General features: G+C 35.6%; 1 protein-coding gene across 1 annotated transcript in view; it reads left to right on the top strand.

Annotated features, from left to right (window-relative positions):
- Positions 1 to 17,093, top strand: part of gab2 (GRB2-associated binding protein 2) — a 64,372-nt gene that overhangs the window by 16,153 nt on the left and 31,126 nt on the right. The window contains exon 2 of the mRNA XM_084126133.1: positions 16,040 to 16,343. Within this exon, the coding sequence (XP_083982259.1) occupies positions 16,040 to 16,343 (304 nt within the window). The remainder of the gene's footprint in view (positions 1 to 16,039; positions 16,344 to 17,093) is intronic.

Genomic DNA, 17,093 nt, shown 5'->3' with positions numbered 1-17,093 from the left:
GTGAGCCGAAGTTAAAGCCTTGACCTGTATGTTGGTATCTACTGTGATAAATGTTGTTGATATCCTTATGAGGTGCTTATGAGCAAACGTCTGAGTGTGTGAGGTCAGGGAGTTTTATCTATACATGTTACGCAACACAGCTGCTGAACCTTTAACATTTCTGCTTTGACTATTAGGGAACTAGAGAGTTTTAATCTGAATGGCAGTGAAACTCTCAAGCATTAACTTTAGAATCCTGACATCTTCAGACAAATGTTTAACTTCCTCTTTGCTTCTCCGGCTATATGTGGGACAGGGAGGCCTGCTCCCACATTGTATTATTTTATTTAATTTCATTTTATGGAAAAAAGCCGCTTGGACATTCTTCCTAACATTTCTTTTTGTGCTTTTTGGAAGAAAGTCAGTCTTTGGGTTAAGAATTACATTGACATTGGGTGTCAATGTCATAAATGATGAAAGAATTTTCATTTTCGGACGAACTATTCCTTTAAACAGGTTTGCGACCACATACACCTTTTTAATTTCAAGCACTGCACTGAATTCTTTCTTTTTTTCCACCAAAATTAAAGTTTACATTCAGCCGTTTTTGGACATTGTAATCCAAACTTTTTACATATTGTGCCTTTAATAATCAACACACAAAAAAACGAAGTTGTATATAATCATTTATATTGCACATAAAGAAATTTTTATACCAAATTCTTAATGAAATAAGGATGTTTCTACTCCATTTTGTTGTTGAAATATAAACATTTAAATGGTGGCTGTAATAACTTGTTTTCATGACAGATTTATTGATACACTAAATGAAGACAACAGGTTAAGTTCAAATAGAATGTATATGTAATATAGTGCATATACTTATTAAAATGCCCTAGTCTAGAGTTATTTTTTCTAGCTTACTATAGACAATGAATGGCTTTTCAGATGTACATGTAACATTATGTGACGTTGTTTACAAGAGATGTTTTATTGACGTCTTATGTTTTATCGATGCATGTACATTAACTTTCAGGACAATATGTAAATGATGAGCCATCTTCAGAGCATACAGTCACACGCCGAGACATTGCTGAGTTTATTTTAACGACTTTCCAGTGTCATAAACTGATGTCACTTGTGTAAACACAGAGATGTGACACCTGCTCAGCATGCAGGAACTAGCCTGAATCAGTCACATCCAGCTGTATGCGTGTGCGCGTGTGTGTGTGTGTGCGTGTGCGTGTGTGTGTGGTTGCCTGTAGAGTAAATGTCTGTGGTGCGCATGCAAAACATCTACTAGACATGTCTGTTAAAACAAGTGTGAAGGGGAAAGTCCAGTACAACAGATTTTAGCCACAAATCAATGCTTGTTCCTCGTATGCAAAAAAAAAGACAAGGAAAAAAGATGAGGAAAAATATCACCTACACAATGAAAAGGCAAGACTAACTGCCTGCTGCCTCTGAAAAGCAGTTTGTTCTAAAGCAACTGTCACATGTATCTTGTGCAAAAAGGGAATCCCAGAATGCATTTCGACAAGCTCGGAGAAAACTTAAATCCAAGATGGCGGGTCAAGTCAAGAGAAACGCTGATTATGAACCAAATTAAAGCAACACCAAAGAACTTTTCCTCTTCGGTCCCCCTACAGGTTGGAAGCGGAACTGTCCATTACCGCTGTCGTAAATAATTTAGCCTACCGTCGCACGCACGCTCGCTGTTTATCTAGCACCGGCTTTGGAATGAACCATGTGATGAAAGTATGATGTATTGCGACATCAGAAACGAAGAAAAACTAAATAATGACTATTGTAACGCTTGCCGTAAAGCAAGTCAAATTTGTAGTTTCTTATGTCTCATTCGAACTACAGAAACGCGACCCAGATAGCACGCGTACATCACGGAGACGTCTATTTGATGTGCGTGTTTACATCTGGATGATGTATTTTTTAGAGTGTTTGCTCATCTGCAATACGTCTATAGGACGTTTCCTTTCAGATGTCAAATAGACGTTTAGAAAATGTCTTAAAGATGTAATGATTTAGAATGTATGTTAAACTGACATCTTAAAGATGTCTATCAGATGTTAGTAAACAGCAGATGCTTTCCAGATGAAGTGATCTTTAACAGACATCTTGCAGACGTATGTGTACTATCTGGGTAGTAGTACCCAATCTGGCAAACTTGCATAGTGCGGTTATAGCAGATAAAGGGCCGCAAAGCGAATACAGAAGTGCCTTTCATCCTGTTATGACTTGATGAACCTCTGATACGATTTTGGAAACATTATTTTAAGGTAAAAAATAATCATTAGTGTTGCTTTAAAGACTTTTAATGCTGAAAAGTATCACTAAAAAGGTTCAGTGTTATTAAATAGTAGTTGGCTTTCATAACATTGGTTTTTATCCCATTGTTAGCTTAGCAACATGCTAACATCAGACCCTATTGGAATCAATTGTGAGTCAAGTGTGCAGAGCTGTTCAGCTGTTGCCTATGCAGAGCTAATATTATTCATTTATTTTGCTCGGTAAACAGTTAAAATGGTCGGTATTGTAAAAACTTTTGCATAAGAGCGATAATATAGACAAATAGTCATTAAACTTCCTGTTTGTGGGTGTCCGGTGTGACATTATACAATGCATTAATACAGTAGGCTACAGGACAGCTGTAGTTATCAGGCAGTGTGATTTGTGTTAATTCACACTTAACTGTAGTGTTCACACTTCTGAGGGATGCATTATCACTGGCCTCAGAAATGCTCCTGGTGATGATATTTTAAAAATGCTTTTAACAGCCTTGCATAATGTAGACAGACATAAAGTGCATGTTTCCTCTTTCTTCAAGAAATACTACGTGGGAGTTTGGTGTTTGTTTTAGTGACACGAGAACCTTTTGCTTTTCTCTTGAAACTTTTTTTAACTCCATCTTTCCCTAGAAGTGAGAATCCAGGCAAGGGTGAACTTATTTTTGATCTGGTTTTTCACAGCTTAGTTGATGTGGTAATGATGATGGTGAAACTCTGGCAGTCTTATGCTGCTATTTATGTTATTTACATAGAAGTGTTGTGAAAGAAACATTTGTTCGTGCTTACCTAGTATTGTTTTTATATTCCTGGTAGAGCTTGATAAAATATGATTTCGAATAAACCAGTGTTGTAATTGTTATTAATACCAAAAACCTTTACAAATTGATTTTTCAAATAAAGATGAAATAAAATAAAATGCAAATATATGACGAAAAACTTAAAAGGCTTAAATAAAAATGTGAAAAGTTGCCATGACAGCTCACTGAAATAAATTAGTTTAAGGTTAAGTACTAAACTGACTAAAACCAAAAAATGAAATAAAAAATAAATAGATATTTAAACAAAAAAAATTACCAAAACCCCATAAAACTTAGAATTAAACTGAAAATCTATGAAAGCTAATTTAAAATACTAATAAATACTATAGTATAAAAAAAAGTATATAGTGCATACTAAAATAACACTATATTTTAGCGTTTTTTTCACTATTCATTAATTTATATTATTTAACTGTCAGTGATTTTTACGATATTTGAAATGAAAATTAAGATTTTTTTTTTATTAATTGATTGATTTGTTTGTTTGTTTAACTGGCTGATATAATTTTATATGGAAATACATATTTTGAATAAAACATTTATTTAGTTTTGCTGCTAATGCCTGGCAGAGTATGTTTCTGACATTTTAATTTATTTGTGAATTTGTTAATTTCTTATGAATCTCTTTACACCTATTTGTGGTTGACAATCACATTGGAATTACGATACAATTCTAACCCCATACGAATTCATGCATCCATCTGTGTCTGCAATTTCTTTAACACATCTCTCTTTCTTTTTCTGTCTCTCATTCCTGGAATGTGTGTTGTCATGTGACCCTGTTATCGATTAACCGTTGCCTCTGTGGTCACAGAGATTCGCTTGCTGCATGTCAGATGAACATTTTAAGGAATTATGAGAGAACTTCAGTAATTTAAACAGATTTTGTTTCATAACTGATTCTGAACAGAGTATATGGAGAGGACAATGAGACGGAAAGATATGCAATATTGGAGTCAACAGGATTTACCCATGCGACCCACATAAAAGCAGCTGCTCGCTCCGAAGTTTACCTGTCCAAACCGCCACTGTCTGCTTTAAAACAAAGCCCCCAACCGCCCTGTGTGCTACTGAGGCCTGACCTTTAGAAGTAGAGTCGAGATGAGTGACGCAGCTCAACGGACATGTGTTTGCTCAGCTGTGAGTGTGTGTGTGTGTGTGTTTGCCTGTATGTATGGAGCAGGTACTACAGGTGGGACACTTCAGGTAGATTATTTCCCTTTAATAAGATGAAATGATGTTGATGACTGTACTCTTTATGGTGCTCTTTGTTTGTCATGCAAAAATATATGACAAAATGTAATGTAACAAAAATGTCCTAAATTTTTTAAACCAAAAATGCATGTAATAATAATAATAATAATAATAATTATTATTATTATTTTAATTATTGTTTATAATAAAAAAAATTTAAATAAAAATGGCAAATGCAATTTAAAAAAAAATTGCTGTGCTTGTTTGTTGGGCTGCAAAATGTGGCCAACATTTTTTGTCTATATCAATATAGTTATATATATAATCATTTTTTTAATAATAATTATAATAATTAGAACTTAAAAAATCAAATTGCGTGTTTTTTTTTTCCTGAAAAAATAGTGATTGTGATTTACAATGTGATTTTAAAAAAATCCAGTTTTGTTGTGCTTGTTTGTCGGGCTGCACATTTTGGACAACATTTTGTGATGATATCAATGTGGTTATAAAATATTATAATTAGGACTTCACAATTTGGAGAAAAAAATCAATTTCTTTCTTTTCTTTCTGAAAATAAATTGTGATTGCAATTTAAAATTTGATTTAGAAAAAAAATCCAGATTTGCTTAGCTTGTTTGTTGGCCAAAATTGTGTGATTATATCAATATGGCTATAAAATAATAATAATTTGTATTATTACTAAATAAAAACATAACAATTGCTAAAAATAAATGTTACTATTGTAATATTAAACTGTAAAATGTAAAAATATAAAGTATTTAAAAAATAATAATATATTTTAGATTGCAGCTGTAAAATTACAATACAAATTAATCTATTGTTATTAATAAATAATAATAGGAATTTATTATTCCTGGAGGGAATAGATTAATACATTCCTATTATTATTTATTAATAACAATATATTAATTTGTACTGAACACAATCACTTACCCCACAAAACACTTTGTCGCCAATACAAATATTGTTGCATATGAACCCATATTTAATCCTCAGATATCATCAAAAATAAAATACTATTTATCTTTTCATCACCCTCAGTGCACTTTTGATCTGCTCTTGATTTGTTTCCCATCCCGTGTGTTAGAGCTTCCCTTAGTTCCTCTTTAGATGACCCGAGTTTGTCTTGTTTGTTTATTTCTCCTACAGTATTGTTTGGTTTCCCTATAAATAGAGTTTGTGTGAGTTGTCGGCTCAGAAAAGACAAAGGCTTTTGGTCAGAGAATAAACAAAAGCATCTAATTTTAGAAGGTGACTCTTTCAAAAACAATTCAGATTTTCCCTTTTCTTTCGATGTTTCCTTTACACAAATCTGAAATAGATTTCGCTTGTTTTAACCTCGGTGTGGGGTTTATCGAGCATTTGGATGACTAAGAAATTATTTTGTAATGTATCCCACATAGATAACCGATTTCATGATGAGCCTCAGATTCCATCTAGTCTCATTAAGATGGCATGTGTGCCGAGGAGTGTCCAATCCATTATCCATAATGAACCTCTGGATTCATGCCATTACATTTCCCATTGACTGTCACCTTTAGTAACATGCCAAACATCAGTCATATGATCGCTATCATCATTCTTTATAATATAGCTTATTATAAGCTATCATCTGCTATAGAGCACGTCAGTGACTGTCCACTATTTCAATAGCCTTGGTTCCGGAAGTATTTTCCCAGTCGTTTTCTTCATAGGGCAGTTCTACAAAACAGCCTTCACCCACACCTAGAGATTGGCATGGTTTTATTTCAGTTAGCCTAATAGCTGGTTTGATTTGCATTGAGAGATGATCTTATGGAAAGATCTCTAGGTATGGTGAAGGCTATGTGATGATGTGTGGCTATTTTAATTCCAAAGGCCAAGGGAACTTTATCAGGATGCATAGTATCCTGGATCCATGAAGTAACTGGCCTTTAAAAAAAAAAATCTGCCTGCCTCTATGGGAATTTAACATAGGGGTGTCCAGACTTATGCACCCTGTATTTTAAGGAAGAACATTTATTTATTTACGATACATTATTCATTCACAAAGAAAATTGGTGTCCTTAAAGGTTGGATTTTTCCTAATTTTTTTAATTAAGGCATTAAGTTCAATTTCCAAAAGATGATTTTTTATTCCTCTTTTTAGTCAACTTTAGCATGGGTGTCTAAACTTATGCATAGCACTGTATGTATACATATATATACACGCACATAAACACAATATTTGATGTTAGATGCAATCAATCGCAATGAATCGTGTGCTTTGACAGCACTAATTCAAATATAGATTTCTGTCTGAAAACGTAGTCCTAACCCTATCCCACCCCTAAACATAACCATAACCATAACGTATCCCTAAAATCAGAGGGAAATGATAGGTGAATAACACTGATGTAGAAGCACCTCACCCTGGTTGTACTGTAAGCCTAAACCTGAAACTGGAAACTTCTCCATCAAATTGGATTGGTTGATTGGAATGTTGTTCCAGTTGATCCTGGAACATGTTATACTTGATGAAATCCAGTTCACCATTCCATCATTCCTCATAGTTCATGGGAGGCCAATGTTAAGCTCTCGCTTTCAAGGTAACAATGACTTGATCCAGGGAGGATGAAACGAACACATTCGATCACATGAGCGTTTACACTACGAAAGCAATCCGGTCTAATGCGTTTTCAACTACCTCTGGAAGTGATTGAAAGTGGACAAGCTCAAAACGTTTTAGACCCCGTTTACACCTGTATTTAGTGTCATCCACTTGTGTGATCCGCTCGACCAAAACAAATCTTAATACCAGGTGTACACAGGGCCTAAGATGCTCTTTTACAATGACAGTGAATGGTGACCATGGCTGTCAAACTTGCTTTTCAGTGAATTACAACTTAGATTTGGTCTGTTTGTAACGCAAATATATTGTTTGGCTCTAGAAGACTTAGACTATAATGCATGTGCTGTAGTGTTTTTGTTGTCCTTATCACTCCTGGCAACCATCACTTTAATAGTAGGGAAAAGAGCAGCAGCATGAATGAACATCCTTCAAAACGTCTCCTTTTGTGTTTCACGGTAGAAGAAAATCATATGGGTTTGGCACAACATGAGGGTTGAATAAATAATGACAGACATTAATTTTTGGATAAACTATCCCTTTAATATGAAAAAAAAACAACAACTAAGTTTTGTTTAGGTAACGGTTAAAAATGGAACAAATCTCAGTGTCTGTGAAGTACATAAAAAAGGCTCAACTAATCTGAGACCAGCAGTGACATATACAGTAGGGCTAAATGTGGTAGTTGTAAGCCAGCTGGGTCATGCAGACCTCCTTCAACTGATCTGGGCGTCGTTCCAAATCTCATTTAGTCATGTTACAGCCATGAGAGTGCCATAAATTCAAATGAGAAGAGGGTGAGATGCACTAAAGTGATTGCATCTCCCTCTCCACATCCCTGTTTTGCACTCACTTGCTCTCATGTAAAACAAATCAATCGGTTAGAAGGAACAAAACTGGGATGTAGAGTGTACAGAATTAATTTAACGGCAAGGAGCATGTCTTTGGGTGTATATGTGTGTCATCAGGCGAATGTGACGTCGTGTAACATGGGTTTGGCCAGAGATGTTTTTGAGGGCGGAGCTTCTCAAACCACAAAAGCTGCCACACCAAAAACCACAAACAAGGATCTACTACGGATGTGTTTGAACAACAACAAAAGCCCATCACTAATCTACCAAGTCCAGTTAAACTGTCATTATTTAAGAAAGATTTACCCAGCTGAGGCATTTCTAGAAAAATCCGACTAAAATTGATTTTAGCCGATCCATACAAATGATTGATTGAAGTGTAAGTGAAACGTGTTATGCTGCGGATACAGTAAACAACACTATTCCAGTAAAGATCGTTTCTCTTCTGTCGTCATTTACTCATCCTCATTCCACTCGTTCCAAACACGTTTGACCTTTTTATCTGTGAAACACAAAAGGATAAAATTTATGGAATGTCCTAGCTGCTGTTTTCCCCATACAATTAAAAGGTGCTCTCTGACCAAAAAAAGCAAAAAAAAAATACAATTAATTACATTAAATTTTTCTGAAGACATACTAATGGTTGCAAGAAACTTTGACGTCTACATGCTGTCACTATGTTCTGTAATATTTAAATATTAATTGCAATTTAAAATAATTATACCACGACATATTTGTTACACCTGGAGTAAAATGCTATATTAAACTATATATAAAAATATATATATTTTAAAGAATATCACAGTATCAGAAAATGTGATCTATTCCCAATAACTCAAAAATGAAATATGTTATATTACATTTTAAAGTACTCGTAGTACTTACTTTTTTATTGATTACATGTAGAGCCCGACCGATAAAGGATTTTTAAGGCCGATACCGATACAAATATTTGGTGATTTAAAAATCCGATATTCCGATATATCGGCCGATATATATATATTTTTTAAATCCAGAAACGTGTAACAAAACATGAACAGATTTTCCATAACATTAGTTATTCGTAGTTATTTAAGAGTCCTCAGCCTTACTAAAATAATATAATGCAGTTTAAAAATATATATATATTTTTTAAATTAACTTTGTCACATCAGAACAGAATATATTAAAGTTCTGATAAATATAATGTATATTAAAAATACAAACTTAAGATATGAAACTTAAAGTCCTTTGAACAAAAAAAATCAACTATTATTATTAATATTGACAGTAATAATTAAAAAAAAATCAATGATGATGATATTATTATTATCATCATCATTTGTATTATTATTAAACAAGACAAAGGTCACTCCTAATTCTATCCATCTATTCCATCAAGCTACAACAAACCATTTTCAATCATCATTTGCTGCCTGCCCTCTAAAATCTACTACTTAGTGATGCACTAAATACATTATGTGATGTAATTAACACATGGTCACCGAGTCGATCGTTCCCTGGGATGCGTTTTCATGAAAATCGAATGTAAAGAGTTTTATCTCTAAAAACAGATTAACGTTAGCTTATAACGCTAGTATATGGGGCACAGAGTAAGTAAAAGTAAATCGCTAGTTAATACCACTAACAAGGCTCAAAATAGCCTCACACTAACACGGTAGCATAATGAGGGTCCCTACATGCAAACCGAAGCATTGAGAACTTTGTAAGTGTACAGACAGTTTAATAAGAAGATACTTTATAAAGACAGTACATTACGCGTTTACAGACAGGATCCATCTTGGAAAACAGTCTCGACTAATCGAGTCACGAACGCCGTGCTACGTTAGATTTCACAAACGTAATTCCAGAGCCCGTCTACGGAGAGCCTGCCCACTCCCTATTAAGTCCTATTGTACCAATTTTGGTTGTAGTTCCACCAGAGATCCACTGGGGGCGATCGCCCATGAGTGCAAAATGAATGGGAGTCTATGGGGCTAGACGGCTAAATGTGTCTCTTTCATCCGATTGCCGTTGAGAAATCTCAGATTTGATTCTAGGTTTTGCAAGTTCAACATGGGTTATAGGTTGAAAGTTGAATGAACGAGTACTTATGTCCTTTCGATTTCTTACAGGTTGAGTTGTTGTTGCCCATAACACGCTAGCATTCTGCTAATGAACGCTGATTGGTCAGTGAAGGACTGATTACGACCAGAGATACCGCTTGATGGCATCGTGGCATCCGAAGCGGGACCAGAAACAAACAAAACAAAAACTCTTCTAGCACGTGTATTTACCTGTGTCAGCTGTGTTGTCGATGCCTCGAGAGAAAAGAAAGTGCAGAGCGCGAACGCACCAAAGCGACTGAAGGATTGCAGTATCTCTGGTCGTACGATGTGTATGACGTCATTGACACTTTAAAAGACTTTTTAAAGCAAATAAGTGACTCTAAAAAATCTAACACCCCGCAATGTGTAATTTCTTTGCATCTCCTTTCGAATACAACATTCAAATTACTAGACAAAAAATTATATCCTGAGAAAAGTGGATTTTGATGTGTATAGCGCCATAGACCTCCATTCATTCTGCACTCGTCCTGTGAGCGCCCTCATATGGAATCAGAGTGGAACTGCAACCAGTTCAGAAGCCGGAAGTTTACTGAGAGTGGAACTTCTCGCCTTATTAGACATTCTCTGGTAATTCCTATCGACCAGCTCACTTAGCACGGTGTTCGTGACTCGATTAGTCGAGACTGTTTGTATATTTGTTTTCCATTGTTTCCATTTATTTGGTAAGTCGCCATTTATGTCAGACTTATGCAGTTATACAGCCATTGTTGCAAAATAAACCATGCACACTATCCCTTGGGTGGTTGATGAAAATGTCCATTGTGAACTTCATCATTGTGTTATATTTCTGTAGCATGTGGTTACAGCAGAAGAATCAATTTACATTCAAAACAGGGAAATTCCCAACTACTAGGCATGAAGCACCTGTGTGTTTATACATGAGTGGAAACCCTTGTGTATATTTGCTGAGGAAGTGTGCATGTGTGTCTCATAAAATTTCATGGATCGTCAAACAGAAAATTAGCAAGCATGCATACCAGTGTAAAGTAATAAGTAAATCTCGTTTTCCTTTTTTTTAATTCTCCGAAATCGCATGAGAGCAGAAAGTACTTCAGTTCTCAGATATTTACAACTAAACTGCATCTAAATCTGGAGGCAGTGTTAATTTCCTGTCAGCACATCCTCACTTCTGAGTGATCTGATAGCGGTCATATTCAGAGGATACAGCAGAAAATGAGTGGCAGGCAGTGATGTTATAATGCTCATATTGTGGTATGCTATAAAACTACTATTTCTGTAGTATACAGTGTGTTCACCGTACACAGTATGCAATTTGTCTGTTGGACAACCAACTAAAATTCCTAGTTTTCCAAAAAAATGTTGGTTACACTTTATTTTGAGGTGTCTTTGTTACATTGTAATTATACATTTAAGTACTGAATAATATACTTACTATAGGTTTAGGATTAGGGTTTGGTTTGGTTTAGGATTAGTTGCATGTAATTATGCTTAATTTATAGTTATTACTACAGTATGTAATGTAACAATGACAAGTGTTACCATTTTTTTAATGGTGTTCACAACCCATTTTTGGCACTCGCTAAACATGATTTACATTTAAGAAATTACAATTTACAATAATAATAATAATAAAAATTCAGTGGAACACTTTTTTTATTTTTTGCATTAATTTACATTGATCTGATTAAAAGTGACACTTAAGACATTTATAATGTGACAAAAGATTTCTATTTCAAATAAATGCTGTTCTTTTGAACATTCTATCCATCAAAGGATCCTGAAAAAAGTATCAATGTTTCTGCAAAATATCAAGGAGAACAACTCTTTTCAGTGTTTAAGACATTTTCTGTTGGATGACCAACTAGAATTCCTATTTTTCATAACTTTTTTAATAGTTCGACCATTACATATTGCACACTATTCCACATACTATTTAAAAAACAAAACAAATACTAGCCAGTGTGCTAGTGCACTAGGTAGTATGCAGTGCGCCAGTGTTCTGTTCTGTGAGCGACAGGCCGAATGGAGTGAGAGGAGTGATGTGAAGGGTAGGTCAACAGCAGGCTTGAGAAAACACAGGATGTGTAGTGGGATCCATTTTCCGCTTCCTGTCGGACAGTGAGGCTGGATGCAGGACCGGGAAGAGCGGGGGTGTAGTGGTTAGTGGAAACAGTGTCCTTGGTTCCCTGGTTTGGTGGCGGAGGTGGCTCTCTCTGTGTGTGTGTGTGTTTGTGTGTGTTGATGGAAGAAAGAGAGCCTGTGGGATACTGTGTGTCAGCAAGACCCACTGAGAGAGAGAGAGAGAGAGAGAGGGAGAGAGACAGTGAGAGAGAGAGAGAGAGAGAGAGAGAGAGAGAGAGAGAGAGAGAGAGAGAGAGAGAGAGACAGTGAGAGAGACAGTGAGAGAGACAGTGAGAGAGACAGTGAGTGAGTGATATGGGGCGGAAGAAAATTTCTGGCATTGGGCCACAGAACCTCTTTCCATTATCCGGCTGTTTCTTTCTGTACTTGGTTCTGTCAGTGCCAAAATAACTCTCTACAGTGCACAACATCTATCTATCTATCTATCTATCTATCTATCTATCTATCTATCTATCTATCTATCTATCTATCTATCTATCTATCTATCTATCGTTCTATCGTTCTATCGTTCTATCGTAAACATTTAAAGGAATAGTTTACAAAAATAACATCATATTTAATATACAGTTTTACATTATAATCATTTATACTAGGGGGGGCTGTTAAATGCTTGAATCTGATTGGTTGACGAACATTCTAAGGTGTGCAATTATTTTCAGAGAAATACATGGATAACATGTCCAAGTCACTTCGCCAAATGATTTCAGTTTTTTTCAAATGCCTTTAAGCCTACATCAGCTCCCGCTCTCTCTACCACTCAAACACACATACAGTACTACGGACACACACTCACACAGAAACAAGTTGTCAGCGCTGATCTGGTGATTTTATCAGTAAAATTGTTTAGCAACATAAAAGCTACATGACATTTCTTATAGCAAGGTAATAACAGCGCTGTTCTTGAAGCAGATAAACTTACAGTTTCATATATATATATATATATATATATGTGTGTGTGTGTGTTTTGGAATCAGCAACGGAGGCGTCGGATGAGATGCGTAAGAACTTAGTCCTACACACAAGCGTTTCAAAGTCAAAAACCTGACAAATGTCTTGAAATACATCTGAACATTATCTTGAGGTGTGTCAACTGTAGTATAAACTTATATGTGTATATTATATATTTATATATTTATATTTTATTCCTCAAAAATCTTTAGTCCTACAATGTTTTTCTGTTTTATGTGGTTACAGCAGAAGAGTCCATTTACATTCAAATCAGGGAAATCCCCTACTACTATTAATGCAGCACCTGTGTGTTTGTATGAGTGGGAATCCTTGTATTTGTTTTTGCTGAGAACGTTTTGTGTGCATGTGTGGCACGTAATATTTCATGGATCATCAAACAGTAGACTCAGTCGCAGGAGTGTGCATGCCATTATTACTGGTGTCATAATGGAGGTTATGCAGTGTGTGTGTGTCATGTAAACCCTACGTTATCGGGACAAAATGTCCCCACAAAGATCCGAAATCCTTGTCCTTGTGGGGAAATGTTTTGGTTCACATGAGAAAACAGCTGATAAATCATATTAAGTGATGTTTTTTGAAAATGTAAAAATGAGGACAGTTTTCTGTGATGGGTAAGTTTAAGGGTAGTGTTAGTCTAAAGCAGTGGTTTTCAAACTGTGGGTCGCGACCCACTTGTGGGTCACACAGTGAGAAAAGGTGGGTCGCACAAAGGCACTTAGCTGCAGCTAAATTTACGTTACGATGAGTGAATGACTCTTAAGTGAGTTTTAGCGTCTGCCAAAGTGAATTTTTGTCCCGCCAAAGTCTTATTTGATAGGTGAGGATGGAATGTAGATGAACTGCTGCGCTGGTGACAGAGTCACAGTGCATGTTTAACCCTGACCGACTCGGTCGCGCGCGCGCTCTCTCTCTCTCTTCGGAGCCAGGCGAAAGTGTAAACAAGACTTCACCGTCTCCAAAGTACTAAGCGCTGTCTTGCTCTCTCTCCCTCGCACATATTAATCAAAATAAATCGACACGGTGGTAAAAGGTCGGAAGACCAAAGTTTCATGTGGAGCATTCGGCGATTTTTGAATGTGTGTGAATTGTGCTAAATAAGTTGTTGCCTTATCTTCTCTGAAAAGCGTCCCAGACATTCAGCTGACATAAAACAACACTTTAATTAAACGAAACAAACTATCCAGTGATGAAATGTTTTCTGTGTTGACACAAATCTTGGATGTCCATGTCCTAACTGCTGGAATAATCACACAATGCGCACACGTCCAATTCGCGAACTAATGACTCCTTTGAACGATTTATTTTAATGAATGGTTAAAACTGATCTTTCCAACAGTGAACTCAGGAGATGTCTGAATCAGTAACACTTTACAATAAGGTTCTATTTATTACATAAATTACATAAAAAGTACAGTTAAAAGCTTAAGCTTTAAAATAAATAAAACCCCTTGTTTTTTTTTTAAAGCATATGACTACTTTTTTCCACACATGTGCTATCAAGAATCGATAAGAGAATCGTTAAAGAATCACATCGATAATCAGAATCGTCAGTGGCATTATTATTGATAAAATCTTATCAATTCCCATCCCTATGTGAAGACGGTAAAATTATAATCAAACATTAAAGAACATACATGTTTTTTAAAAGTTTTTTTAAGAGTTAAAAGTTTAAAATATTTTGCTAACATGAGGTCTTGTCACTGTCAGTCTTTTTACATCAGTGCAAAACTAGGGTATGCAGATTAAGACCATCAGCATGCATTGATTAATCCCATTGCATGTAGCAAAAAAAAAAGAAAAAATTGTGCAACCAAATCATGTTGGTGCGACCATTTGAGAAAGTTGGTAGCACCAGTGCAAGTGGGTCTTGAGATTGATTATACTTGTCTAGGTGGGTCCTAGAATGAAAAAGTTTGGGAACCCCTGGTCTAAAGGAATAGAATATACAGTTTGTACAGTATAAAAACCATTATGTCTTTGGAAAGTCAACATAAAACATGAAAACACAACGTGTGAGTGTGTGTTTGTCTCCCCCTCAAAGCTCGATCTGAGCAGGAAACTGTGTGGGAGTAGCACCTGTCTCAAATAAGCCACTCTCGCGCGCACACACACACACACACACACACACACACACACACACACACACACACACACACACACACACACACACAATAAAATAAATGAAACACACACCCACAGAAACACACTTACAGCCCAATCTTGGTTTTGATCAGTGACAACTAAGCACAAACTCAAGACTTTAACTGAATTCACTTCAGCTTCATATTTTGAACAGTAGTTCAAGAAATTAACAGTACTATGAGACAAGAAATTGCAATGTACTATTATGGAAAAAGAACATGATAAAAACAAAATAATACAAATAGATACCCGTAAGCATTTTTTCACTAAAAGTGAAATACAGTGCCTATATCTTTAGTTATCTTTAGCCTATATCTTTAGCCACAATTTTGTTATTCACAGGAATAATTCAAATGAATTCACTCACTCTTATGAAATTTAAATAATACTTTAAGCTGTTTTTTAAAACATAATTTTAAAATCATAACATTTTTGAACTGTTGTTGTATATAATGTAGACTTATAATTTAAAACTGTATTTTTGTAAACTGTTATTTAATACAATTATTATACATATTATTATAATTAATTAGCATGATATACACTAAAGTTTGGGGTAAGTAAGAAATTAATAATTTTATTCAGCAAGGATGCTTTAATTTGATCAGATGTGGGAGTAAAGACAGTTATAATGTATTAAGTTTTCCACAAAAATATGAAGCAGCACAGCTGTTTTCAACATTGATATAATAATAAATATTTCTTGAGCAGCAAACGAGCATATTATAATGATTTCTTGAAGGATCATGCGACACTGAAGACTGGAGTAATGATGCTGAAAATTCATCATCATAGGAATAAATGACGTTTTAAGAAATATTCAAATAGAAAACAGTTTAAACTGTAATGACATTTTACAATGTGCCTGTTTTTAGTGTTTTAATTACTGTTTAAATTTGAATAGTTGGTTAACCACAAACGTGATTAAATCCTTCTTGCATCATTGTTCTCGTTGTCTCTCCAGGCCTGGAAGAAGCGCTGGTTTATCCTGCGGAGCGGGCGCATGAGTGGAGACCCGGATGTTCTCGAGTACTACAAAAGTGACCATGCCAAAAAGCCCATTCGCATCATCGACCTGCACTGCTGCGAGCAGGTGGACGCGGGACTCACCTTCAAACGCAAAGAGTTCCAGGACAGCTTTGTGTTCGACATCAAGACGGCCGAGAGAACCTTCTACCTGGTGGCAGAAACGGAGGAGGAGATGACCCGCTGGGTTCGCTCGATCTGCCAACTGTGCGGATTCAACCAGTCAGAGGACAATCTTCACGGTAGGAGAATCATATCAATCTCTGCCTTCAGAATCAACACTTTGGGGTTGATTCTGATCAATACAGCTCATGTATCCATGTTCACCTATAGGCAATGTTACCGTAGTATATTCATGCCATTATCTATGTGGTTTTACAGTAACGGTGCTCTCATCTGGAGCAATGTGCTATTTTTCTTTCCCCCTCTGAGCTGATGATACGACAGATAGAATACGATCACAAGTAACCTGATACCATTTCTTATTGCTTTCCTTTTCCCACCCACCACCACCTCTTTTCTCTGTCATTTGAGAAAGTCGGGATGGACCAGCCCTGCCAAATGGATGCAGTGTCTGAAAGGTTTATTGATTTCTTTTCTCCTTTTGTTTTGTTAAAGAAAAGGGAGTGAACGCTGCCCATCAACGCAGGAACAGCGCTGGTGTTTATTCTAGAGACAGTTGTTTTTGACATGAAGAGGACTTTATGTTTGTGATCCGGCTGCTTGTGTATTACAGTCAGTGGATTACAGTGCACCTTTAATTTACATTAAAAGACAGAACTGTAAATTATAAACTATACAGTATGTATGTATGTATGTATGTATATATATATATATATATATATATATATATATATATATATATATATATATATATATATACACACACACACACATATATATGTATCTATATTCTAGAGACAGTTAAATGCTGATTGTTTTTATTGTAAAGAGGAATGTGTTTTTTGTTAGATAGATAGATAGATAGATAG

The sequence above is a fragment of the Abramis brama genome (genome assembly GCF_963993115.1).
Source record: "Abramis brama genome assembly, chromosome: 10".
Classification (NCBI taxonomy): Eukaryota; Metazoa; Chordata; class Actinopteri; order Cypriniformes; family Leuciscidae; genus Abramis; species Abramis brama.
Note: the sequence above shows the minus strand (reverse complement) of the source record. Positions and strands in the feature narration are given on the sequence as shown.